The sequence below is a fragment of the Bradysia coprophila genome, unplaced genomic scaffold (assembly GCF_014529535.1).
Source record: "Bradysia coprophila strain Holo2 unplaced genomic scaffold, BU_Bcop_v1 contig_232, whole genome shotgun sequence".
NCBI classification, from domain to species: Eukaryota; Metazoa; Arthropoda; class Insecta; order Diptera; family Sciaridae; genus Bradysia; species Bradysia coprophila.
The window spans coordinates 1659347-1686152 of NW_023503493.1; the positions used below are offsets into that span (position 1 = coordinate 1659347).

At 39.3% G+C, this 26806-nt stretch overlaps 1 protein-coding gene across 3 annotated transcripts in view; it reads left to right on the forward strand.

The window, feature by feature from the left end:
• LOC119075770 (unconventional myosin-XV) overlaps positions 1 to 26806 on the forward strand; it is a 102330-nt gene that overhangs the window by 39467 nt on the left and 36057 nt on the right. Inside the window, exons 2-7 of one of the 3 annotated variants that reach the window (XM_037182316.1) lie at positions 3264 to 3465; positions 6989 to 8082; positions 8156 to 8280; positions 8339 to 11143; positions 11215 to 11526; positions 11789 to 14310. In XM_037182316.1, coding sequence (XP_037038211.1) covers positions 3340 to 3465; positions 6989 to 8082; positions 8156 to 8280; positions 8339 to 11143; positions 11215 to 11526; positions 11789 to 14310 — 6984 coding nt within the window. In that variant the 5' untranslated portion in view covers positions 3264 to 3339. Of the gene's footprint in view, positions 1 to 3245; positions 3466 to 6408; positions 6919 to 6988; positions 8083 to 8155; positions 8281 to 8338; positions 11144 to 11214; positions 11527 to 11788; positions 14311 to 26806 lie in introns of those variants that run through there. The other 2 variants (XM_037182317.1, XM_037182315.1) reach the window with 2 other exon arrangements.

Genomic DNA, 26806 nt, shown 5'->3' on the forward strand with positions numbered 1-26806 from the left:
CCCTTATTCACTTATTGAGTTAAAAAGCTGGAACTGTTGTCATTTTAACATTTGTTTACAAATATTTGATTTGTTATAAATCTAAAAACTAATTAGAATAATTTCTTTATAAAAAATTTTTTTAATAAAAAATAAACGAAAGGTTTATACATCCTACTGAAACAAATGAATAAGAAAAAAATTGGTGTTCGAATAGTCTCACAATTGACTATTCGCACTTGTGTTCGAATAGCAACAGCCTTTTTTCCAAAGGACAATCCTACAAGGATTTGTGACTCTTCGAACCTTTAAATAAATTTTTTCTGATTTAGGGTCGTTGAACTCCCATTGATCCAGTTGCTGTGTCAGATCCTTTAACAAGTATTTTTTATTGTAAATGCGACAAAAAAGACTGCTCACAATTATGGCGCAGCCTGTAAAAAATCGATCTTGCTATGTTCAGTTTTTAAAAACTAAATTGCGTTTTAGATAGTCTTTTCACTGTTTATTGTGGAGGGAGTGTCTCATTTACCTCTAAGAACCACATACCAATTAAAGAGTGCCGGAAAGTGGGGTCTACACAAGTTTTAGCGACACTTTCGCAGTTTTGCAGACAGCAAGTATATCTTTAGTATCACCAAATCACCAAATCTTGTACTTCACTTGTTTTGAACATGTTTCGTGTTTGCTATATCGGACCACGTTAGTCACGGGTTGTTGTTTATTTCTACAGTTGTTATTATAACAAATGACAGCCGTCTGTAACATATGCAATTGTTACACGAATTTTTAAATAGAAAACAAAAATATTTTTCAGTTTTCAGAAGCAATACAGACATTCCGTAGTTTGTTTGTTTGGCATAATTAAGATCTTCGTCACATAGCATTACAAAAAATGAGATCATTTAAACCATCTTGCTCAATCGGTGATCTCTATCATAAAGTTGATCTTTTTGTTGTGTGAAAATAATTACAGGTAGTAGATCGCGTATGTGTATACCCGTCTCTAAATGAAGTTCCATTGAATGAAATATTCAAATTGTATGAACAAACTGAGCTTAGCGGTTTTATAATTGTGTATTGTGAATTTTAGTGACGGCCTGGGTTATGCATTTCAGTGGACTGTAATTTTTGATTCATGAAGAGCCAATTAGTTTCGTACAACTAAAGTTTCTTTCATGACTAGGGTCATAGTATCAGGTTTTAATATTAGCTTCCCACTACAGAGATTAGAAAGCTCGTACCACAGCTTTTGTGTCAATATTTGGGTTCGAGACTCAGCTAAAATAGTCGTTGCTTTTAGATTGTTTCTATTTTGACTGTGTTGATTGAAAGAATAAAAATTTTCAATAAACTTTGTTCATCGTGCAAGAGTAAAGTATAGTTTCCACTTAAAAAGAGCACTCCGTTTAGTCTCCGTTTACATGACAGTTGTAAAATAGAACAAAGGAACTGTCACGTAAACGGAGTGGAAATTGAATTTATTTCAATTTTTTACTCCGTTTACGTGACAGTTCCTTTGTTCTATTTTACAACTGTCATGTAAACGGAGACTAAGCGGAGTGCTCTTTTTAAGTGGAAACTATACTTAATGATTACAACGAAAAAGACGTAGATTTTCCATCAACACCGCTCGGTAGCTCAAAATCTTAGTGATATACTTCCACATTCGTTATTATCCAACAAAACCACAAACTCCTTCTATAAAAATGGAAAAATAAAAAAAAATCGTGGAAAAGTCATGGACCACATAACACAATGTGCCATCATTCGAGCTCGAAATTCTCACGCATATCATTTTATACTTAACAATAAAGCGTAAGCAAATGAAGATTTGCCTCTGTTCCGATTGTTCGACACAATACAACCTTCTGTTACATAAAAGATCGCACTCCACGCGAACATTTCATTAAAAAAAAACTATTTCAAAATTAAACGTAATAGTAGATTATTGAACTGATCAACTAAATGCGTCATTAAACGAATGTTTTTATGTATACGCGAATACAAAACAACCCATTGCATTGGGAGCTAGGGTTCCCCAAAGTCTTCATACAAATGTCATATAAAAGCCAATTTGTATGTGTGTTGTATATTTTGGTGCATGATATGGATGGTAATGTCAAGAAAGACGTGTCTTGTTTTAGGAAACTGTGAGTATCAACTTCATCTAGGTTTTGGTTCCTAAAATTTGGGATTTTCTCTGGCACTACCTAACTTCCATCGGTTTTTTTGGTGGATTTGGGTTATTTTCGATATATAAGTGAGGCGTTCCAATTGGTTCCTAAATTTTGTGATGACAGACGATTCCTCTGGCACTTCTTAACTTCCCTCGGACTCTTTGATGAAGTTGGGTTTTTTTCGACATGAATGAGAGGTTCCGAGGTTGGTTCCTAAATTTGGGGATGACAGATGATTCCTCTGTCGCTTCCTAACTTCCATCGGATTTTTCGATGGATTTGAGTTATTTTCGACATGAGTGAGGTGTTCCAACGTTGGTTCCTAAATTTTGTGATGACAGATGATTTCTCTGGCACTACGTAACTTCCATCGGACTTTTCGATGGATTTGGGTTATTTTCGACATGAGTTAGCCTTTCCAATGTTGGTTCCTAAATTTTGGGATTCAGGCTGACTTCTCTAGAATTTATTAATTTCCATAAGGTTTTTTGATGCTGTCGAAATGACATACTTACAAAAGTGGTGATATCAGTCAAAAAACCCTTAAAGGGTAAATGTGACGCAAGTCCTTTATCTTACTTACAAAATAACTGATATCGCTGAGGGTGACGCATTGTGCGCCGTACTCAAAAGTTTTATCAAAAAAAATTGACTCAAAAAATTTGTGAAAGAAAATTTTACAAAAATAAATTTGCCTCACCAGTAGCAGATGTTGGGGAACCTATTGTTAGGAATGATTGTTGATAAAACTTTTGCGTACAGACGCACAATGCGTCACTCTCAGTGATATCAGTTATTTTGTAAGTAGATAAAGGACTTGCGTCACATTTACACTTTAAGGGATTTTTGACTGATTTCGTTGACCATTGCAAAATCCTGCTTTAAATTGTAGATGAAACCTTCTCTTATGTCGATATCTTCTTCTGTTAACAATTATTACAGAACGAAATAGCAAGTATGTAATGATTCACTTAATGTCCTTTTATTTCGTTCTGTAATGTCACCATACCGACCACATGCAAAGCAAAATAAAATTTCCGTTCTTTTATCTGCCGTTTTATGCGATTTTTATTGATTCATTTATTCTCTTCAAATTCGTTTCAGATATGAAGACATAAACACTAATCGGTTGAATTACCCAATTATCATCGCAACCAACTGAAATTAAAATCGCATCGACATGGAATGGTCCGAAGGTGACCTCGTTTGGTTCGATCCAGGCCTGGGTCATCCATTGCCTGGCGAAATCCAGGAAGTTCATCGAGCCGCTCAAGTCATTATCGTACAGGCATTAATCAATGGAAAGGTGAGTTCGTTGATTCGAAATAATTTTTTTTTTTCAATTTTCTCACTTTCTTTTCGCTTTATTGTGTCGGAGCACGAAACAAAAATTATGCTCGAAAGTTATGCTGCGTTAATAGACCCTCAAATCAATATACATCAAACATTACGGTTGTAGGCTAGACTGGGCGTGTGATTAATTATCATTCTGTAAAAAATTTATTACTTCCATTTCAATGCAACAGTACCAAACGCTGCCATATCGCATAAATTATGAAAGGTAACAGTGGACGGAATATATTGGTTGTAAGCTCAAACTAAACTCTCTCTCTCGGTATGCGAAACTGTTTGTTCTGTTCGAAGCGAATCGAATTGCATAAATTGAGTTGTAGTACACCCAAGTTTAAAATATGTCGACAGCATACAGATCGATTCGTACGAATGCAGATATATTCGAAAATGCCACATTTCAAATATGTCTTACATTTGAGTCTATTTCCGCTATCTACTGACACTATCTCAACTATTTAGTAATGCAACATCGATTCAGTATTACAAACTGTACGTGTCGATGCTCAGTTTACATAAATCACTTAGATTAAACACAGTGCCGTCTTTAACGTCTGGGCCTTCTGTTCTACACACTTGTGAAAAGAATTACGCTGAAGGGGTTTTACAGTAGATACAACAGTCAAAAACACTCAAAAGAGTAAAATTGACGCAAGTCCCTCTGCATACTTCCAAAACAACTGATATCGCTGGAGGTGACGCATTCTGCGCTTGTACGCAAAAACTGTAACAGGAAAAATTTGACCAAAGAAATTCTAGAAACAAAATTTTACCAAAAAAATTTTGCGTCACAAATGGCATATGTTGCGGAAATAACTTTTAAGAAATTTTTTAAAATAGGCAAGAATATGTCCTAATACGTCCGAACCATCTGCCACTTTGTGACGCAAATTTTTTTTTGGTAAAATTTTGTTTCTAGAATTTCTTTGTTGGTTTGGTTCTGCAGTCTACGACAAAAAATTTTTTTTGAAATTTTTTCTAGTAATAGGACTTGCGTCGAAGTGTTAACGGCAGGCAATAGATTAAGATTCTCTCGTCTAGTAAGGGCTTATGGTGCATATTGCAGTGTCAAATACTGTCCAAGGTCAATTTGTGCAAGGTGAAGTCCTTTTTTTACCAAACCATCTGCGTAACCTTTTTATGAAAACCTTGAATTTGACATCACGTGCAGCAACGTGTAAATAACAAAAATCAAAACCCTCTCAACACCAGGGGCGATACACTTGTCAAACGGCCATTACTTCATGCATAGTATGTAAACACTGAAGGCAGAGAAATGAATTATAACGCCTGTGCCGAGATAGAAGGAACATTAGAATGACAGTTGGCTACATACAAATTCTCTCACATTCTCTCCCATAAAAGCCAACTGTCATTCCAATGTTCCTTTTGTCTCGCCACAGGCGTACCAATTTATCATTTCTCTGACTGAAGCTAATGCAAGTCCATCAAAACTCACCGAACCCTAGTTTCGGATGAATATATAGTCCAATAAAATTATTACGCCAAACGTAACGGATGCAACATAACAAATCTTATATCCACCCGAAACTTGGGTTCCGTCACAGTATATAAACACTGAAGGAGATGCAAACCCTCAGCAGATCAGAAAAATTGCGGATCCAGACTTTGAAGTGAATTCATTTTTGTGATGTTGCCAAAGTCATATTTTCGTGTGACTAATGTTGTTGCACCTGCTAAGTCTATATGGAATCGAATTCACATCACCACTAGCGCCAACTTGACGTAAGCAAATCCAATATGAGTGCAACATAAAATTTCATACCAGAACTTGCTGCACCACTGAACGTAGTACGTTTAGAAAATATTAGCTTGCGTTCCAAGCGAACACACATCACCCTCCTAACACGTTATTCCACTAGTATCTAAAATAAATAAAAACTAAGTTTGAGAACTAGTCACACTACGGTGTGCTGCTTACATTGCAACAACCAACTAGATTATCTGGTTTAGAAACGGTTGAATTGACGACTATTCTGCATCGGCATGAAAAATGTTTTTTTTTTTGTTTTCCTAAGTTCAAAAACCAGATTTTCATACTGGTTTGATTGCATTTCTTTCAGCCTACCTTCATAACGAAACAAACAAAAAATCAAAATTCACAAAATCTGAGCATGTATTTCAAACTGATATTATCGGGGAACGAGTCACTGTACCCGCAATCATTTAGTGCTGCTGTCACTGTTTCCATCAGACTTACAAAAAATTGCAATCTACTACAGCATTGAATGACTCTACTACTATGAATCATGGCCGGCCAGCTGCAATCAGAAGTACTGGAATGTAGATTTCGAATGTTTTCGAATGTTTTCGAATTTTGTTCCTCAACTTTTTATGGCAAACAACGTAAAACGAACAAAAATTTACGCGCACGGAATAGTACCTGCACCAGAAGACAGTAAAATTGTATAGGCCCATAACCTGGACGCAACATTAAATGGTTGCGGTTCCATCGATATGTGCCTGTTTTATTGCAATACGTGCATTTTTTCGTTAATATCTTGTTTCTTATGCTTATAATACAGAGCAGCACATATATGAGAAGAATTATTATTGGTGCTGGCTGGCACAAAAGATACCGCTTGATGTGTGGATGAAGAGGCAGAATTAAAATGCACAGACGGCAAACGCGTATATTGAATTGAGTATATCGAAAAGAAGTCAGCAGAAAGAAAATCGTTTTATGTATGAATCTTCTATCATTGCAGTGTGTGGTGGAGAAGGCCCATTGCAGTTGCAAAAATGAAATTGAGGCATAAACATTATGCGTCGACATACTATATGCACTCGTTATGTTTGTTATTTCAAAGTCAACGTTTCCATTGAGTTGTTTTGTTTCTGAAAATTGTGCGTGAAAAGTTGATGTATGGGCGCTTCAGTTTCACTTATTTTCGACTCGCCTACATACGCCAACAACGACGTTAAATAACGATAAAAATGATAGTGAACAACCCGAGTGCCATCGATTTGTATTGCTAACACTGTACCGAGCCGTTTGCTTTGTTTAAAAAGTGAATTTTCAGGCTGAGCTCAATGAGGTCAATCCACGGAACAATTAATAGAAAAGTGATAGGCAGAGCAATAGCTCGATTCGATTCGATCGATTGGTAACCAATGAGACTGTTAGATGAGGATAGTTCGCTTTCACTTAGAACCATGGCAAAAAGGCGGTTCCGAGGTGTCCACACCATGTGAATCACCGTCTTTGCTATTAGTTACCGCCTCGGTACACCGTCGCCAGAGATCCGTCGATATCGACGATATTCCCAATGTGGACAGCCTAACCGAATTGGAACGCAAAAAACGGGAGAAAGACAAGACAAAGTGGCGTTATCCACAAATTGTGAAAAGGCTGTCCACACTGTGCAGTGACGTCATTGCCAACAATGTATATACTGCAAATGCTGCGCAAGCATCCAATTACTTGAATTTCAACAATTTTTCTTTTCTATTTTCAGGCTCAAACATTCACACTCGCCCCGGGCGAAGGGAGTCTTCGTCCCAGACAGGATCTGGGAAGCAGTGGCGTTGATGATATGACCCAATTGGAAGATCTTCATGAGGCCTCCCTGCTGTGGAATCTACGATTGCGATACGATCGTGGACTGATCTACACATTTGCCGGAAGCATACTGATTGCGGTCAATCCGTACAAAATGTTCCCCGATTCATACGGTCTAGAAATAGCAAAGCAATATGCCGGAAAACCGCTGGGAACACTTCCGCCACATTTATTTGCAATTGGTGCTGCTGCACACGCATCGCTTCCATCGCCACAGGTGGTGGTCATATCCGGAGAGTCCGGAAGTGGAAAGACCGAGTCAACCAAATTAGTCATGCAATATTTGGCAGCAGTTGTGCCTGGTGGTGGAAGTGCATCAACTGTTATCACCGAACAAATTTTAGAAGCTGCTCCTTTGCTTGAAGCATTCGGAAACGCACGAACAGCCCGAAATGACAACAGTTCCAGATTCGGGAAGTATTTGGAAGTTTTTTTCAAACAAGGAGCCATTGTCGGAGCTAAAATCACCCAATATTTACTGGAAAAATCACGAATCGTGACTCAAGCGCCGAGCGAACGAAACTATCACGTTTTCTACGAACTGCTCGGTGGACTATCAGAATCGGAACGCACCAAGTACGGACTTCTGGAAGCCGACAAATATTTCTACCTGAATCAAGGCGGTTCGGACTGTGCTCCGGGTCGTGTCGATTGGAGTTCGTTACAGGGTGCCATGCAAGTGCTTGGCGTGTCCGAAGTGGAACGTGAAGGAATCGTACGCGTTCTGGCTTCGGTTCTGCATTTGGGAAATGTTTACTTTCATCGCAGACAGTTGCGTCACGGCCAGGAGGGCGTTGAGGTTGGATCGGACGCTGAAATCAAATGGGCGGCCCATTTACTTCATATTCCCGCTGATGGTTTGCTGCTGTCGTTGACGACTCGTATTACTGAGGCACGATCGGAACGACTTCACACACCACTGGGGATCGATCAGGCATTGGATGCACGTGATGCATTCGCAAAAGTTCTGTATTCGGGACTGTTCAGTTGGTGAGTGTCGAATTTACAATTTTGTTCTGGACTCGTTGATGCTAAAAGAACTCTTAACTCTTGACTCTGCCAGGCTCGTCTCCCGCATAAATTCGATTGTACATAAAGGTGGCACCCATGATGCGCACAGAATTTCAATTTTAGACATTTTCGGATTCGAAGACGTGGCCGAAAACAGCTTCGAACAGCTGTGCATAAGTGAGTACTCACATGACTTCGATTGGACATGATTGGATGCAATTTACTCTCATTTTAGATTATGCCAACGAAAATCTTCAACTCTACTTCAACAAGCATGTCTTCAAACTGGAACAGGCCGAATATGCTAGGGAACGACTGGAATGGAATCCCTTAACCTGGGAGGACAATCTTCCGGTCATACATCTGTTGGCCAAGAAACCCGTTGGAATCTTTCATCTTCTCGACGACGAATCCAATTTCCCACGGGCCAGTGACCTCAGCTTCTTGGAGAAGTGTCACTACAACCATGCGTTGAACGAAATTTACTCGCGACCGAGAATAGGAGCCCAGGAATTCGGAGTCACACACTATGCCGGTCAGGTGTGGTACTGTGTGGAAGGATTTCTCGAGAAAAATCGAGACGCACTTCGACCGGATGTACTGGAGCTGTTGGCTTCCAGTAAACTTCCACTGATCGGAGATATGACACGTCAGCTGCGAGCTCAGCGTGATATCGGTAAAACGATGCCCAAAGGTTCCAACGGCCGATTCGTGACGATGAAACCGCGCACTCCAACAGTTGCTGCTCGGTTCTCCGATTCGCTGCAACAATTACTTCAATCGATGGCCAAATGCAATCCGTGGTTCATCCGATGCATTAAGCCCAATAACGATAAGCATGCTCTACGAATGGATATGCCGTGTGTTCTGCAACAGTTGCGCTATCTTGGAATGCTGGACACGATACGGATCAGACAGAAAGGCTACCCAGTACGATTGAGATTTCAGCATTTCGTTGAACGCTATCGTCATATGATCAAGGGTCCGCTGCCACGCGGCACTCCATACCGTGAATTGTGTCGAACTGTGCTGGACAATTTGCCCAGAACGGGAATTGAGGGTCCCGATTTTCAGTTGGGAGCGACTCGTGTGTTTTTGCGTGAGGCACAACATCGAACGTTGGAAAGTGGTCGTTCGGAGCGGTTGAGGAATGCGGCCGTAATAATTCAACGAAATGTTCGTGGCATGTTGGCCAGAAAGAAATTGCAACGCAAGAAACGAGCTGTCGTTAAAATACAGTCAGCGTGGAGAGGTCATCACCACAGACGACGATATCAGAACTTGAAGAAGGGAACCGTTCAAATGCAAGCGCTGTTCCGTGGCAGAAAGCAACGTAAACTTTACGGCAAAATGAAATCAGAAATGAAACGACGACGGGGAATGGAGAAGGCGCAACGAGAGCGGCAACAGCAGAAAATTGTGAAAGAACAGGAGCGAACGAGTGTGATCCATCTGGATGTGCCTGCCGAATTGGCGTTTATGTTTTCCAAAATGGACGGATGGAGTCCGTTGCACGGAGATCGTCATCTGGTCAAAGTGGTCGGTACAGTTCCTGGTCCACCGACGACACAAGATCTTCCCACCGATCTCGACCAATTTTCATTCGGTAAATTCAGTTCAGTGTACTGCAATGGCCTTAAATTGGCTGCCAGACGAGATCCCATTTCAGCACCATTGCTGGCACGGACCTCGATGCGTGCCCAAGACCATCAAGACTCATTGGCAGTTTTTAAACTGATTCTGCGTTATGCAGGCGACACCACTCTGGACAGTGCTCGGGAAAAAGCGCTTGCCGATTACATCGTGCACAAAGGCTTATCGGCCAGAGGACTGAGAGATGAGATTTTAGTTCAGCAGTGCAATCAAATTTATCGAGCCGATGAGGCCCAAGCCATGCGTATGTGGCAATTGTTGGCTCACTGTGTGTCAGCATTCCAGCCCGGGCCGGTTCTTAATAAATATTTGATGAAGTTCATCACGGACCATGCACCTTCTTCGATGAAAGACATTCTGTTGAAAAAGCTGCTACGTCCTGGTCCTAGCAGTCAAGCATCTGCAACCAGAGTCTTTCCACCAACGTGGCTAGAATGGAGAGCCACATCCAGGTCTTCCGATATTGCGATCGGTCTAACACTGCCAGACGATGTAACGCAAACGGTAGCAATTGATTCGTGGACAACGTGCGAAGAAGCGGCTTCCTTAGCAATTTCATCGCTCGGCATACCAACTCAAGGCTGGTCAGTTCTACTCGATGATGCTGGTCTTGTTACCGAGTCGTGTGGCTTGGATTACGTTTTGGATTTGATTTCTGAAAAGGAAATTTGTCCCGCTTTCCCAGCCGTTCGTAGTGATCTGTTACGAAACGGCCGAAAGAATTCAAGAATTGCTATGTCAGTGGAACCAGAAAGTCCGAAACGACCACAAGTACCGCCACCAGAGCCTCCAGCTCAAACGAAACAACATCGACAAGCCGAACGTGAGCATCGGTCTATCGATCGCGATCACCGGTCTATCGATCGCGATCACCGGAAAATGGATCGCGATCAACGTACCACTGAACGTGAATTACCGATTCCGCAACCAATGGTTGATAAGGTGGAATACAATCAACGGTCATTCGAACCAGCGCAACGGAAAACGTCTCACGATTTGTTGTCACGAAGCTCGGCTCTGAACGAACGATATTTCGAAATCGACAAGTCTCGATCACGGTCCATGGATGATTTGCTGGGTGGAGATGGTGGCAACGAGATCATTCAACATATCCCCGCACCAGTTGAACCTCTAGCAAATTTGGGTCTGTCCGAGAGCAGATTGAACGATCGTTACCATTCAACGGAAAGACTGGCGCCGATAATTTCGAAGGAACCGGCTCCACGCTACCAAAAATCACAATATGCTGGACGACGATCGGCTGGATCGCATTCCAGTAAATACATGGAACGATCAGAATACGCAACTAGATCATCGGCAATGAGTGATACAAGCGAAGCTCCGTCACTAGCCAGTCATGTGAGGCGTGTCAGAGTTCCATCGCAAGGTAAACTTTCAACGGACATTCCATCCACGTCTCTGAAATAATTTTCATTTTTGTCTTTTCCTTGAGCGAAGCTTCCGATGTTGACCAGTTTTTGGATGAGTTATTCAGTCCGGTGCTCGATGGATCTTTGGACGAGTTATCGGATGCTAGATCATTGGCTGCTAGCATACGAGGAGGTGGTGGAAACATAAGAGACTTCATTGAAGCGCCTATAATGAACGATAGCTCGTTGAACATTTTGGAAAATGCCAGCGGCTTAGCGAAAGCAATTAAGGGAGGTGGAAGCAAAACGGACAAGAAACCTTCAACTTCTTCGACTCTGGATCTCGAAGTGGAAGCCATTAATAACCCGAACGATGTTTCGTTGGACGAATACATCACAGGTAGGTCATGCGGTCTATTATTTGTGAATTTAGCTAAATTTATAAAATTCGCATTTTGTTTTGTTAAATTTCACAAATTTCGTTAAATTTCGATTAGTTCCACAATTTTCGTTAAATTTCCAAAGCTTTCGTTAAGTTTCACAAATTTCGTTAAGTTTCACAAATTTCGTTAAGTTTCGCAAAATTTCACAAATAACAGGCACTGCATGCCTCTCGATCAAATTAACTTTTTTTTAAATAAATTTTTCGCTTTTCTTCACAGACCTGTTCCAACCGATTTTCGTGAACGATTCCCTCCGTCGACTAACCGACAAATCTGAATTGGCCGAATCCATCAAAGGTGGCGGAACAGCGCATCATTCCGGAACAACGAATGGATTCGTTACATCCCCAGCATTGATGTCCCCGAAAAGTCCCATCAGTCCGAATCAAATTCTGCTGATGAACGCTTCTACTGCATCAGACACATTTCAAGCAATGCCATCCGATGCCGACTCGCCACAATATCAACAGAATATGCAGCGAGCCTTTCTACAATCGGCGATGGTTCAAAATTTACAGATTCAACAGCAGTTGCTGGCACAGAATCAAGCTCTACAAACGTTGCTCAGTCAACAGGAGACAACTAGTCCAACGCATACACAGATTACATCCACATCGACTACTCAAATACAAAAGTCGTCGCCGAAAAAGCAAAATTCTAAGACACGCATCTCCTCGTCTCCATTTTCGGAAATGGATCGATACCGAAAGGGATCATCGGAGAGCAATGGCACTCAACCGCCGATTCCACCACCAATGCCTCCACCACTCGAATTCAAAGATCCATCCGAAGCACGACCGTTCTTGGATCCGTACGGACGCGCCAAAACTGTTCGCATTGGTAAGTGGAGATGGCCACCACCGCAAGACAGTAACATGAGCGAAGGGGACGAGAATTTCATGCATTTCAAAATGCGACAAAATCAACGAAAACAAACTCCACAATCGCAGGACAGCGTTTCTCCGAACGGATCGGCAGCGGTTGACTGGGAAGAATATGACGTTGAACCGCAAACGACAACCGTTGCCATCAAGAATTCGATTCATCATCAGTCGCAACGAAAGTTCAGCCAACCGGAGGCCAATTCTGCACATCAAATGGGCAAGACATCTCGCAGAAGCTTCGAAATCGGAGCGGATCGTCCGCCACCGGGAAGTGTTGGAAAGTTGAAATTAAGTTCAGAAATGAGACAACGTTTGGAGCAAGTGACATCAGGACATTCAGTTCGATCATCGACAAGCACTCAATCTGATAAAAGAGCTCCAGCGAAATTGGAAGACGCTCGTAAAATGATGTTGCAACAGCAACTAAGTGGCCACTTAATCGCCAATGACCGATCGAAAGGCGCTGATCAACCGTCAGTTCGAACGCATATTCAACGAATGGAAATGGGAACTCGTCCATCGCCTCCAACTTGGCCAGCTCCGCCTCCACCAATCCGTCCACCGACAGATATTCCACCAATGCCTCCACCACCGATTCCAATTGGGCCAGTTTCGCAGCATCCACAAGAAATGCCCGCATTCGTGCAGCGACAAGAAAGAGACACGTTCGGTGCCCATCAAAACTGGAATGGATCGGAAATGTCCAAAGATGGTTATGACTCGTGGGGACGAGCTGAAGCCGCCAAGTTGGATATGGTTTACGAAAGCAATTATAAGAAAGAAGTCGCAGTGGAACGAGAACGTTCGAGGTCACGGTCTAGATCAAGGGATCGGGAACATTTCTCGGAATCGGTATGGGATCGTTCAGAGGTAGAAGGACCGCCATCAAGTGGAAGCGATCGTGAGAGATACAAAGAACGCGAAAAAAGAGACAGAATCTACGAACTGCGACAGGTGGAACGGGAAAAGGAGAGCAACAAGGTCTATAAACCTGTGACAACTAAACAGGAAAGTTTTGAAAAGGAAAAGATATTCGACGAGAAGAAGTCGTACGAACGAGACCTAATGCACGAGAAGGACAAAGCCTATCACCACAAATCATATGCTCAAAGCCAAGAACGAGCCACATTCAAAACGCATATGGCCAATCGTTTGGAACGAGAACGTAAGAACTCAGCTTCGACATTCATTACCCAGAGCAGTGACAAGCATGACGAAGTCGACAAAGATGAATGGTCAACGCCAGTAGTAACAGCACCAACGCCAGTACCGCCATCACTCAAGTCTCCAGCATCAGCCTGTCTGACCTACAATCGAGTTCCATGGAAGCTTCGTGTCCGTAAAGAGATGTTCCGTCCCAGTGAACCAATCGGACCACCAGCTGCGATAGATCTGCTATTCATGCAAATTGCCAACGATGTATTCGGCCTCACTACAACGCTACGCATCAATCAGCAAGAGAAACGAGCAGCTTTGAACCTACTCGGTGGTCACGGAGTTACGGCCGACAATATGAAAGGACAAATTCGTGCGATAGTCAAGCGTCATTTGATCGACATGGCTCGCAATTGGCCGTTGTATTTTGCTCGTTTATTCGTTGTAAGCGGATCGCCGCAAATTCCCGAAGTGTCCATTCTGGCTGTATCGCATAGTGGAGTGTATCTCGCCAGACGGGATCCCGAACACATAACAGTGATCAAATCAGTGCCATTTGCAGAGTTGTCCGGAGCTGTCACATTGGCCCGTCCATCGGCTCTGCAACTAAATTTACGGAACGGAAATCGAATGACATTGCATGCGACCCGGTCTCAATATATACAGATGATGGTGCATACGTATTGCCAAGAGTACCGACAGGTGAGTTTTTATAATTTCGTTTTGTGTTTTGTTCTATTTCGTGATTTATTTGGCATTTCGTTTTCTCTAATGAATTTTAATAATGTTACATTGACCATGATGGCCATGATGCGAATGCTAAGTGGTGCGAAATGCATTGAATTTAGAAGAAGAAAAACAAAAACTTTCTTTGTGCAATATAATAGTGCGCTGACTGTTTCACTGTGTTACATTCTTGTTTCTGTGTAACCCATTAGTGCACTTAAAGCACCTAGCATAGTAGCAAAAAATATTGATTCTGTCAAATATAGCAATAAATTGCGGCAGTGTGCCATGGAATTTTTTCATTTTTACACTGTTTCATGCCGTTAGTGTATATTAACTAACAGTATGATAGGTGCTTTGGTATCAGGGCCTATTATTTGTAAAATTTTAAGAAATTGATGAAATTAGGTTTCGTTAAATTTCTTAAAATCTGATTTCGCAAAGTTTCGTTAAATTTAACAAATTTCCTCCAAATTTCAAAGATCTCGTAAATTTCACAATTTTCGTTAAATCTTTCCGAATTTTGTTAAACATCGCAAAATTTCAGAAATTTCTCCAAATTTCGTTATCTTTCTCATAATTTCGTTAAATTTTACAAATTTCGTTAAACTTCGCAAAGTTTCGTTCAATTTCGCAAAGTTTCGTCCAATTTAGCAAAAATTCATTGAATTTCGCAAATAGCATGCACTGGATAAAACAACACCGAAAACAGTGTCAACAACAACAACAGCGTTATCTGTCGAGCTATTTTTGTAATCCAAGCCGGAGTCAATTATAAAACTTTGATAACATCTGGCCCAATGATTTTGTTGCAGTGGATTGAAAGACGTATTTAGACTGAACAATTATAATATTTCATTGCAAAATTTCATCAGTTTGTCCCAGTCATTGCACCAGTGACTTCTTCCTTCGTTAAATTTCCAAATTTTCGTTAAATTTCACAATTTTCGTTAAATTTCACAATTTTCGTTTAATTTCACAATTTTCGTTAAATTTTAAAATTTTTGTTAAACTTTTAAAAATTTCACTAATTTGCCTATTTGACCATGTTTGCCGTGTTTGGTATACCCTAAGAATCAACGCAAAACATAGGGCGATATGGGAACGAAACAAAGTTGGCTTTAACCTTTCGATGTATTCGATGTTAACATCTCCTCATCGTCCAAAAACATTTCAAATTTTTATCTAACTGTTTGTCAAGCAATTCTTGACATAAAAATTGGCGAAAACATCGATTTCTCGGTATATTTGAGGTAAATGCAAAAAAAATGAGAAAAATATCCCAAGTTTGAAGCCGAACACGACACACTTAAAAGGTCTAAAGTTTAAACCATCGGTACCTTCGGAAGTTTTGTAAAGTTTTAAATGATCTACATTCCACTACAACATCTTTTTCAAAAATACTCTCAACTTTCCGAGAAATAACCATCGGAAAATCAAAGTTGATGAGTTTACGATGATCTACAATTTCCGCACACAAGCCACCACGGACCTTGATACAGGTCTCAAAATTCGACACGCCCTAATCGACAGCCTATTGAGAATTAATCTAAATCATCGAAATTTCATTTCTCTTATAATTCGCTAATTCGACACGTCCCGTTTCTGCATTTAACGATTCAATTACGAAAATCGTATAAATGGTGTGGTTGGTATGGTGGGTGGAGAATCAACGACCAATCTTTGCTGTGCATAAATGTAACAGTGACAGCAGGTCTTCATAAATATTTTTGTAGTTGTCAGTGAACCGATGATGATCGCACCACATTACCTGGTTTCACTTAAAAGAATCGATTTTTTTACAATTAATTGCAACTATTGTTAATTGATCCATCACAATTGAATGAAATCCCAAACAGCAAAACCATATCAATGTAGAGCGCTTGCTCATGACTTTTTGAAATTTTGAAGAAGTAGAAGAAGGTAGACTTAATTATGACTAATTATATAGCTTGTGTTGTACACGCCTATTACTCCAGCATATCATTTATTAATCTGTTAAATGAAAACCATAGTTTAACGTTTATATGCCAGTTTTATGACCATGATCATGACAGCGAAACGTTTCGCTATATTCAATTCATATAATTCTGCCATCATCTTCAATGCGTTGGCGTTCACATTTATACCATACACGGCATGGCTAGTTTTTTCCTTGTTGTTTTTTGTTGTTGTTTAGTTTAACATAAGAGAATGGTATACGTTTTTGTATGATTATCTAGACCATATCCACAGTCTACGTACATGGTACTCGTTCTTTTGTTTGACCAATTTTTCCAATTAAACATTTCGCTATACGATGATGAGTTAATTGCTTTAGTGATGAATACCTTTTAGTTGGAAGCAATAAACCTGATAGTTCCGAAATAAGATGTGTGTCACAAGTACTTGGCACAAGTACACAATGTATAAGCATACGTACCACAAGTATCCCACAAAAACCTCAAAAGAGGAAAAAGTGACGCTAGTCTAGTAAAAATTAAACTTCCAAAACATTTGATATCAGTTTTGGTGACGCATTCTGTGCCTAAACGTAATTAATTTTAAATTAAAAAATGTGTAGACGAGAATTTTACCGATGAGATTTTACAACGAAAATTTAACAAAAACAAAATTTCGTCACAGGTGGCAGATGCTGAGGAAATCTTTAATACGACAATAATCATCTTCCACTTGTGACGCAATTTTGTGTGTGTGTTATCTTAAGGGGAACATGTCGTATAGCCGGTAATATCTCAAAAATACGAAATTTCAAGATGGCCACAATTTTCTTGAAATGTAGGCCTAAATAAACACAAAAAATTGATAAAATTTCCAAGATGGTGGCTGTCCGCCATTTTGTTTGACATTTTAATCCTAAACACACATTCCCCATTGAAACCAACACACCAAATGTATAAATATCTAAAATTCCAAAACGTTCCGAAAATTTTGTGAAGAAACAAATTTTTCAATTTCATAATCTTCGCGTACATTTTATATCAAGCGTGGCAACACTGATCTACTACATGCACCATCATTATAACTGTCATATTATAGACCTTTTAAGTTGAAAAAAAGACTAGATGGTCTGGAGGGATGAATTGACAGTTGACAGCTGTGATCGGTTCGCTTTTGGTCACTATCGTTCACTTTTCACTTTTATTCAACGAAAGTGAACACAATCAATGAAAAGCGAACCGATTGCAGCTGTCAGCTGTCAATTCATCCCTTTAGACCATCTAGTCTTTTTATCAACTTAAAAGGTCTATTGTCATATAAATGAAATCAGAGCCAAACCACATCGAAGATTTCTGTCGCTAAATGACAGTTTTGACATTCACATTTTTGACGATGTCATTATTGACATCTGAAAATTTTTGTCATAACCTCAATTGAAAACGTGAACTGTACACAAAACTTGTCTAAAAACAATTAATTTTGATTAATATTAAAGTATTATCGTAAATATTACAATGAGGCTACTATAACACTGTAATATTGTTCAAAATTAATTGTTTAAGGAAAATGTTTTGTGTTCAGTTCACGTTTTCACGTTGAGGTTATGACGACATTTCAGATGTCAATGTCAAAACTGTCACTTCACGACAAAAAGTTTCGATGTGGTTTGGCTCTAATGGCTTTCATATAAGTGTTTCTTTGAGAAATGTTCACTTAAATGTTTTAATTTAATAGACATTTTAAGTTGAAAAAAGACTAGATGTTCTGGAGGGATGAATTGACAGCTGACAGCTGTGATCGGTTCGCCTTTGGTCACTTTCGTTCACTTTTCATTTTTTATTAAACGAAAGTGAACACAAGTAATGAAAAGCGAACCGTTTGCAGCTGTCAGCTGTCAATTCATCCCTCCAGACCATCTAGTCTTTTTATCAACTTAAAAGGTCTGTTTACAGAAATTAAGTGCAGAACTTCCATAAAATTTCTTGATTTGCCGGTGAAAAAGTCTTAAGATTGAATTAATGTAAGTTTTAGCAAAAGTGCCTGGGCACTTTTCGTAAACAAATGGTCTGTGTGAACGCGTATATCAAACCCACATGAAACATATCTATTGATTCGAATATGTTGCAATAGCTGAAAATGTGTGAAGATGCTTCAATTTCAACTAGTGTTTTCTTAGGATGTAGTTAACCATTTGTAATGATCTATAGCTCGTATTGAAGAGTACTTTCGTTGGAACAGAAGTTTTTCTTGATTCGGTTCAGTACGGAAAAGTTAAAATGTTCGCCTATATATGGGTTCCTTAGTTCTCCCGTTGGTTGTTCTTTTTTCTTTTCTAGAGAAATCGAACTAGCGTCACAAACCTCCGCTATCGCTTCGGTTCATGATATAACTTCCTTACAGTGTTTAACATATTTCCTTAGTGTCCACGCCAAACGAGGATAGAAAGCAACTACAATTCAGTCATGACAGTGTGTAATAGGGAAATGAAAATAAAAATTGGAAACGTCTGTCGTGCCACACAAGTTAAAATGTTGCTCAGCGTAATAGACCTTTTAAAATAAAGAAATTTTGCACCAAATACACAGTGCCGGACTGGCTCGAAAAAGCCCTTCGGGCGTTGTATGAAGAAATGTTTTAAAAGGCCCTTTGTTGCTCTTTATCCATACAAAAATCAAAAGGCCCTTCGGGAATCGCCCGAACGCCCATAGGGCCAGTCCGGCACTGCAAATACATCCATGTTAAACACCAGTTTTAATTATTTACGATGTCAGGTGAGATGTCCTCTAGGTGTGGTCATTTGTGACTCACACGATTGTGAGAACTTCCTTTTGAAAAAATATTTTATTGGCTGCCCCAGGCGAAAGTTGGCCGTTACATAGCAGTGTACATGAGAAATATTTTCGGTTCATTTTGCGTGAATTCCTTTGTGATAATCAACTTCCCAAACTGGGGACAAACAATGCACCCGAATACACTGTGAAACTCGCAAACTCACTCGTGTGTTTTTGAGCAACTTACTTCGGTAACTGTCTTATCGACAAGTGAAGTTGCCTACCTCGCCTTCGTCTCGGATATGCAAAACTTATCGAAAAGAGATTTACCGACGCCTGGTGCTCAAAAATTACTTTTGTGAGTTATGCTTTTATCACAAAAGTGTTACCTCGTGTAATGCATTACTTTCGCAACATCAAATGTAATCTACTGCTATGTCGGTCTTCTTCAAATTTCCTCGAACATTTTGAGAAAAACTTCAAGAAAATGCGATGAAATTAAGAAATAACAATCTCAGAAAAAGGCCATAGGCTCTGTCTATTGTAGGCAAGGAACCCATGTATGACATTGATTCTTTAATACTTCAAGATGTTCTCGCGTTCAATTTTTACACGTAGTTGCCACACAAGACGTCTTAAGTGGAAGACATATTACCAGAAAAGACAGCTTGGGAACTGTATACAATAACCAACCATCCAACATTATGCGAATTCTAATGTCATGAACCTCAATCAAAATTCCAGTTAATTATTGGTGTTTATGACTTGGAATGTCACATCCATATGTTGTGTCATAGGCCTGTGTGTTATGAGTTCCATTTAGAGATACATTAACGCAGACGTCGATATAATACAAAACAAAATTGTTGAAAACCCAATACCAATGATGGGAGATGGGTACATTCGCATCGGATCATTGCGATGGAAGAGAAAAACAATAAACATTCTGCAACGAGTTAAATTGCGATTACTGGCTAGAATTGCTGTACATTTTAAGTTCATGTTATGATGAGAGTATGTGAGCTGTGCCTTAGAATTGAATAATTTATTAACCATATCGACTGCTGGTAATGTAACTGGTTTTCTTTTTCGGATTTTTTGTTCTTCTTCCCATTGCTGGTTGTTGTTATTGACTTCAAATATATAGGTGAACAGTTTGCCGATACACACTGTATGTTCGTCTCTCTCATCGACCGGAGAGAATTAGCACGAGAATGTTTTCACAAAGATTTTGCTAGAAATTAATCAGACAATTTAATGCGTTCGTTACATGCCTCTGAAACCAATACTAAAGCGTCTGGTGAGATGAATTACATCTGTTTCAATTGGATGTTTAACGGTAAAGATGAGTTTTTCCCAAATGTGTAATTGGTTTGCACGTTCAACGATAGTTGGACTATACTGTACTGGTGTGAAGACAGCGAAGTCAAACACTTTTTTCTATGGATTTCTGACGTTTCTTATTCTTACGGGTGTCGTACAATTTAGTAGTTCACTCCTAACGGTCTGTTTTTCGTTAACAAAATTCATGAGAAAATTGTTACAGATTAATCGATTTTTCATAAAAGATGCAACATTCGAAGGCTACATTCAAGTACTTCTGATCTCAACCAGTCGGCCATGATCGAAGTTCAGGAGGAGATATGACCTGGGAAAGTCGTGGATGTCCTTGAACGAATTTTTTTATGTTTTTTTAGAACAATGAAAGATACGTAGCCATAATTTGGGATATTGGTTCCAGTGATTATTCCCAACACTACTTCCATTCTCCTAGATTTCGGTTCACGGATTATGGAAAGTTCCATTTCTGTGGTGTTATTGACGATTTTCCCCATGAAAATTTCAATTTTTTTTCCCGAAGCTTCTATTTGTGACTGTTTCCGAAATGACTCAACCAAAATAATATCGAATCCTGACGTTCCTACCACTTTGTTGCTCTAGACACTAGACACTTCTTACGTTTTTGGCCATTTTTTCGTCGAACATTTGGAACTTTAACAAGTTTGATGTCACCAGAGGTCAGTTCCTAAAACTGAGTGACAGTTTCATGGTCCACTATGCTCCCTATCCCAGAACTATCGAGCTGCAGTGGATTGAGACGATTTTTCTGGTTCCTTCATGAATTCTGTCGATTGTTAGGGTTACAGCAGGTTAGTTCATAAGAAAAAACCAGGAGGGAACCACTTCTTCGTTCTAGTCACTAGACACTTCTTACGTTTTTGGCAATTTTTTCGGCTAACGATTGGAATTTTAACAAGTTTGAAGTCACCAGAGGCCAGTTCCTAAAACTGATTGACATTTTCATGGTCCAATATCCTCCCTATCCTAGAACTATCGAACTGCAGTGGATTCAGACGATTTTTCTGGTTACTTCCTGAATTCTGTCGATTGTTAGGGTAACAGCAGGTTAGTTCATAAGAAAAAACCAGGAGGGAACCACTTCTTCGTTCTAGACACTAGACACTTCTTATGTTTTGGGCCATTTTTTCGGCTAACGATTGGAATTTTAACAAGTTTGAAGTCACCAGAGGCCAGTTCCTAAAACTGATTGACATTTTCATGGTCCAATATCCTCCCTATCCTAGAACTATCGAACTGCAGTGGATTCAGACGATTTTTCTGGTTACTTCCTGAATTCTGTCGATTGTTAGGGTAACAGCAGGTTAGTTCATAAGAAAAAACCAGGAGGGAACCACTTCTTCGTTCTAGACACTAGACACTTCTTATGTTTTGGGCCATTTTTTCGGCTAACGATTGGAATTTTAACAAGTTTGAAGTCACCAGAGGCCAGTTCCTAAAACTGATTGACATTTTCATGGTCCAATATCCTCCCTATCCTAGAACTATCGAACTGCAGTGGATTGAGACGATTTTTCTGGTTCCTTCATGAATTCTGTCGATTGTTAGGGTAACAGCAGGTTAGTTCATAAGAAAAAGCCAGGAGGGAAATCACTTTTTCGTTCTAGTCACTAGACACTTCTTACGTTTCTGGCCATTTTTTCGGCTAACATTTGGACTTTTAACAAGTACGAAGTCAACAGAGGTCAGTTCCTAAAAATAGGTGACGTCTTCATGGTTCAATTTACTCCCTATCCTAGAACCATAGAAATGCAGGGAGTTCAGACGATTTTTCTGGATATTCCAGCTCCATGAAAATCTTGAACGAAATTTTTGGTGTGGTTCTCAGTCATGAAATATTGTTGCTGAAGGAAATTTCTGTGATAGGATAAGTTGGGCATGAGAGTCAATCCTTTCCAAGCACATAAGCCGCAAATGACCCATATTTTAGGGAGATTTTACAACTGTCAATCGTATGATTGCTCTATTAGCACATAGGTGTCGCTAGTAGTTGACACTTTTAAAATCACGATTTTGACATATGGATGTGACGTATTCTGAATCTTGATTTTTCTTAGAGGCCAATTACGGTCGATAGAGCTGACTAGTGTTAACTATCAGCAGAGGCAAGTGTTAATAGGAAAAACCCTACGAACTATGTCTGACACGGGATTCGAACCATTGACATATAGAGCGTGAGTACAACGCTCTACCTAGAACCTACGTCAAATAGAGTAACAAATACACTGCTGGAATTTTTCTTACATTGTTTCAAGGTCATGCCATTAAATGTTACTCTATGTGACACAGCCAATATTCTCCTGCTATGCTAGGTGCTTTGGTAAGTGGTCAATAAACGCTGATTATTACTTACCATACCAGGTAAATCAAAAGAAATTCCAGTAATCGTGTAATCAAGCCATGGATAGCTAATTGAAATAAAATATTTTCTGACTAAAATCCCTCAGTTACGAACTTCTCATATAAACAAAACGAAATGATGTGCAACGAAGCATAGATTAAAATACAAAATCTCAACCGCATTTTATAAGTGCAGACCTGCAATTTGCGGACATTATGGTTGGTTTATCGTTGAAATTGGTTATGTATTTCTCTCTACCAAACAAATTTGTTTTGTTTTTTTAATTCTCTTTAATGTAACCAGCCGTTTACACTTTTATGAATGGCTACTCATATGTGCGCTGGATACCGTAATCGTTGAGAAAATCTCTTATTGTAACATTTATACAGCACAGAGTATATGATCAAGTCCACTCTTTCCAAAGAGTCTTCGTTGAACTGCTCTGTTAGCTGGTGCACAACATATTTCGTTGAACTACCGTTCAGAGTTTATTTATCGGTGGTACGATACAGGTGTGCGCTCGCTATTGGCCGTTTTAATCGATCAGTTTTCATTGTTTTTACTCGACACCTTCGAGTTCAATTTGAGTTTTAAAATTGTTCGGAATCGGAATCAAAGCAGAAATAGATTTCTTTGAATTGCGTGCACCACAGACAATATAATCCAACGATTTCCAATTTATAATCTCTTCAGAAGAAGACAAAAAAAAATTGTCTCGCGCGATGCGAATCAAAAGTGACAACTGAACAATGTTAATGTGCGAACAGAATTTCGGATTAATTTGTGCCGACAAAAAGGGGCAATTTGTAAAGTGACTGCGTGAAGTAGTAGATTTGATTTCGATTTTTTTTTGTGGTTGGTGTAGGTTTTTAATGTCTTGTGTGGCGGACGTTCGTCTGCTTTTCAAAAGAAAGTCGTTTATTTATGGCAAAAATGTTAATGAAACGTAGAATAATGCAAAATGTGTATCATTTCAACAGAGAAAAAAGCTTCAATGTGAGCTCGGCATAATATGTGTACGGTTGTATGGATGTATATCGTCGAATGTAGGATGAAATTCTTTTGTTTTCTGAACAGTGGATGTAGAGAGAACCATTTATCTTATAAGTCCGTAACGGTCTGGTTATAATGAAGTCGGTATGTTTGGTTAAATTGTCAACAATTTAGTCACAGTTTAATGTTGATTTTGAACACTTACTTAACCGAAACCATTCACGAGCGACTAAGTGACTGTCGGTACATACACACAGTCAATTCAAATATTATCGACACATAATTCAGCGCTCTTATTTGATTAGATCCGATCGGTTATGCTGTGTTTTATACTTTTTGATTACGATTCTGGGACCCGGGCACAGTGTTATAACGTAATTTGTTAGCCGGATCGGTTTCGGTCTTTTGTGGGTTTTAGTTTTTCCGAAATTGGGTTTTTAGCTGTTGGACTTTCGGTTGCATTTCGTTTTCTCCTAAGAGAACGTTGACACAATTTCTGATAGTTAACGTAACAGACATAAGTCATAAGAAAAAGCCACGAGGGAACCAGAAAATCGTCTGAAAACGTTTTAGTTCCATAGTTCTAGGATAGGGAAGACAGTGGACCATGAAGGCGACGCCTATTTTTAGGAACTGACCTCTGGTGACTTCAAACTTCTTAAAAGTCCAAATGTTGACCGAAAAATGGCAGAAAACCAGAAGAAATTTCTATTGTCTAGAACAAAGAAGTGGTGGATAGGATTCGAAGACATCCATGACTTTCCCAGGCCATATCTCAGAAGTACTTGGATGAAGCTTTCGAATGTTACCTCTTTACGAAAAATCGATAGAAAATTACCAGGGAAAATGACTTCTCAAAGTTGATGAATTTTCCGGAACACATTTCGGGGAAACCCTGATACCGACTCAATTTCAACTCCTCCAAAAAAGGTCTTCCATTACGATATAATGAGTCATTCTTTCCGGAACAGAAGACATTTTTCAAAAAGGTTTAGCTTCGAAAATATTCGACTTCGAAGGTTTTGAATGGCTTTTCCGGCTGGAAAAACAATTTTCCATTTGCGAGACCATTTCGCCACTGTTTCGACCTGAGAGACGACAATGTAATTTCATAATTCCTCAAAATTTTTAAAGAATTATTTTGGCCAACATCTCATCAGGCCATGGCGACAGTGGCAAGAAAACAACTAACCTCAAGTGGCTAGTCATACCCTGTTGCATGTATAAGTCTAGCGAATCATAAGCGAAATAAAAGTAAACTTTTATTCTGCTTCATCACTAGCCATGCAGTCACATGCGAGCCATGTGGAATAGCTATCACAAAGCCGGTAACTGCCAACAAAAACACGTATGAGTGTTAAGCAAGAACGAACGAAGAACGAAACTTCGAACGCTCACACAAGTACATTGTGAGCGTTTTGGTCTAAAGTACTGTGGCCTTTTTGGAAAACCGAACCAAGAATGTGGAAATATTTCGGTGTTTCTACATTAGAACCAAACACTCGCATGTAAGTACTTGTGTGAGCGTGCGAACTTTCGTTCCTCGTTCGTTCTTGCTTAACACTCATACGTGTTTTTGTTGGCAGTTACCGGCTTTGTGATAGCTATTCCACATGGCTCGCATGTGACTGCATGGCTAGTGATGAAGCAGAATAAAAGTTTACTTTCATTTTGCTTATGATTCGCTAGACTTGTACATGCAACAGGGTATGATTAGCCACTTGAGGTTAGTTGTTTTCTTGCCACTGTCGCCATGGCCTGTTGGCCCAAATTTTTTTTTACAAATTTCGAGGAATTTTGAAATTGTCGTCGAAACAGTGGCGAAATGGTCTCGCAAATGGAAAATTATTTTTCCAGCCGGAAAAGCCATTCAAAACCTTCGAAGTCGAATATCTCGTACGTGTTTTTGTTGGTAATAATTTTCCATTTTCTGGAAATAGTTTTGACTGCACAAACAAGCCTATTATCAACAAGCATCTAGTGCTTCTAGACAAGTTGTTTTTCAGCTTGAAATTTAAATTTATTGCAAAGTATTGACTTGCCAGGGCCATTAGGATTATTGTAGTGATCTAAAGTTGCATTTTTCTGGCCGCCCCTGTTTTGATAGTTCGATTTTGGATAGATTCAATTTTGTCAATTAAGTTTGTAAAAAAATCGGTCCATTTTTAGAGGCATTTCGTCGAACAATTTTTTGCTTAAAATAATGTTTTGCGTCGATCAAAAAAAATTTCTCGAAAATTCTGTTCCCATTACTCTGAAAATAATTTGTAAAATTTACCAACCGACCGGAAGCACATTTCTTAGCATTTTATCAAGGTACATTGTGTACTCAGCCCATAAGCATTCAACTTGAGCTTAAAACCATTTTTCTATTTAACAAAAAAAAAATACAAAATTTACCTCGTCATAGCCTCGAAGACTTTACCTCAATAAAACGTTTTCTCCGCGTATTCCATCAAATTGACAATTGAAATTGTTGTCATCATCATATGAGAATAATAATTAGATGAATTCGAGTGCCAAGTCAAGCGAAAACTTCGATTTTCCGTCCTAAATCATTTCTATGGAATTCATTTAATGAAACGCTATCGACCATTGGTAATACATATCAATTACGAGATTCAAGTTATAAATTATTGAAAATTATTTTTTGAAGACGAAGTTGAAGTCCTAACCCAAGAATTTTTATGCTTCGCCAACACAGTCATAAGTGGTGACAGTATGCGGCTTTTTTATAATTTTTGTTATTTACTTATTCCTTTCCGTAGTCACCACTGGAAAGATCTAGTCAATTTTCCATTTATTATGTTGTCGCAAACTTATTCAATCGTACTGCGAAGGTATACAAGGGAAGACAATTAATCTACGCCTAGTTATTCAGCTGAGTCATTCGATATACATACATAGACAAAGAATCCTTGGCAGTCTCCACACGACTATTTTGAAAGTTGTAAGTCACTCGATAGTTCCGCATTCTCACTGGTTCACCTGCCAATTTTTCTGATTTAATCGATAGAAAACCAGAGCCCATCATTTTCCGAACCTTATAGTAACAGCAAGTCATCGA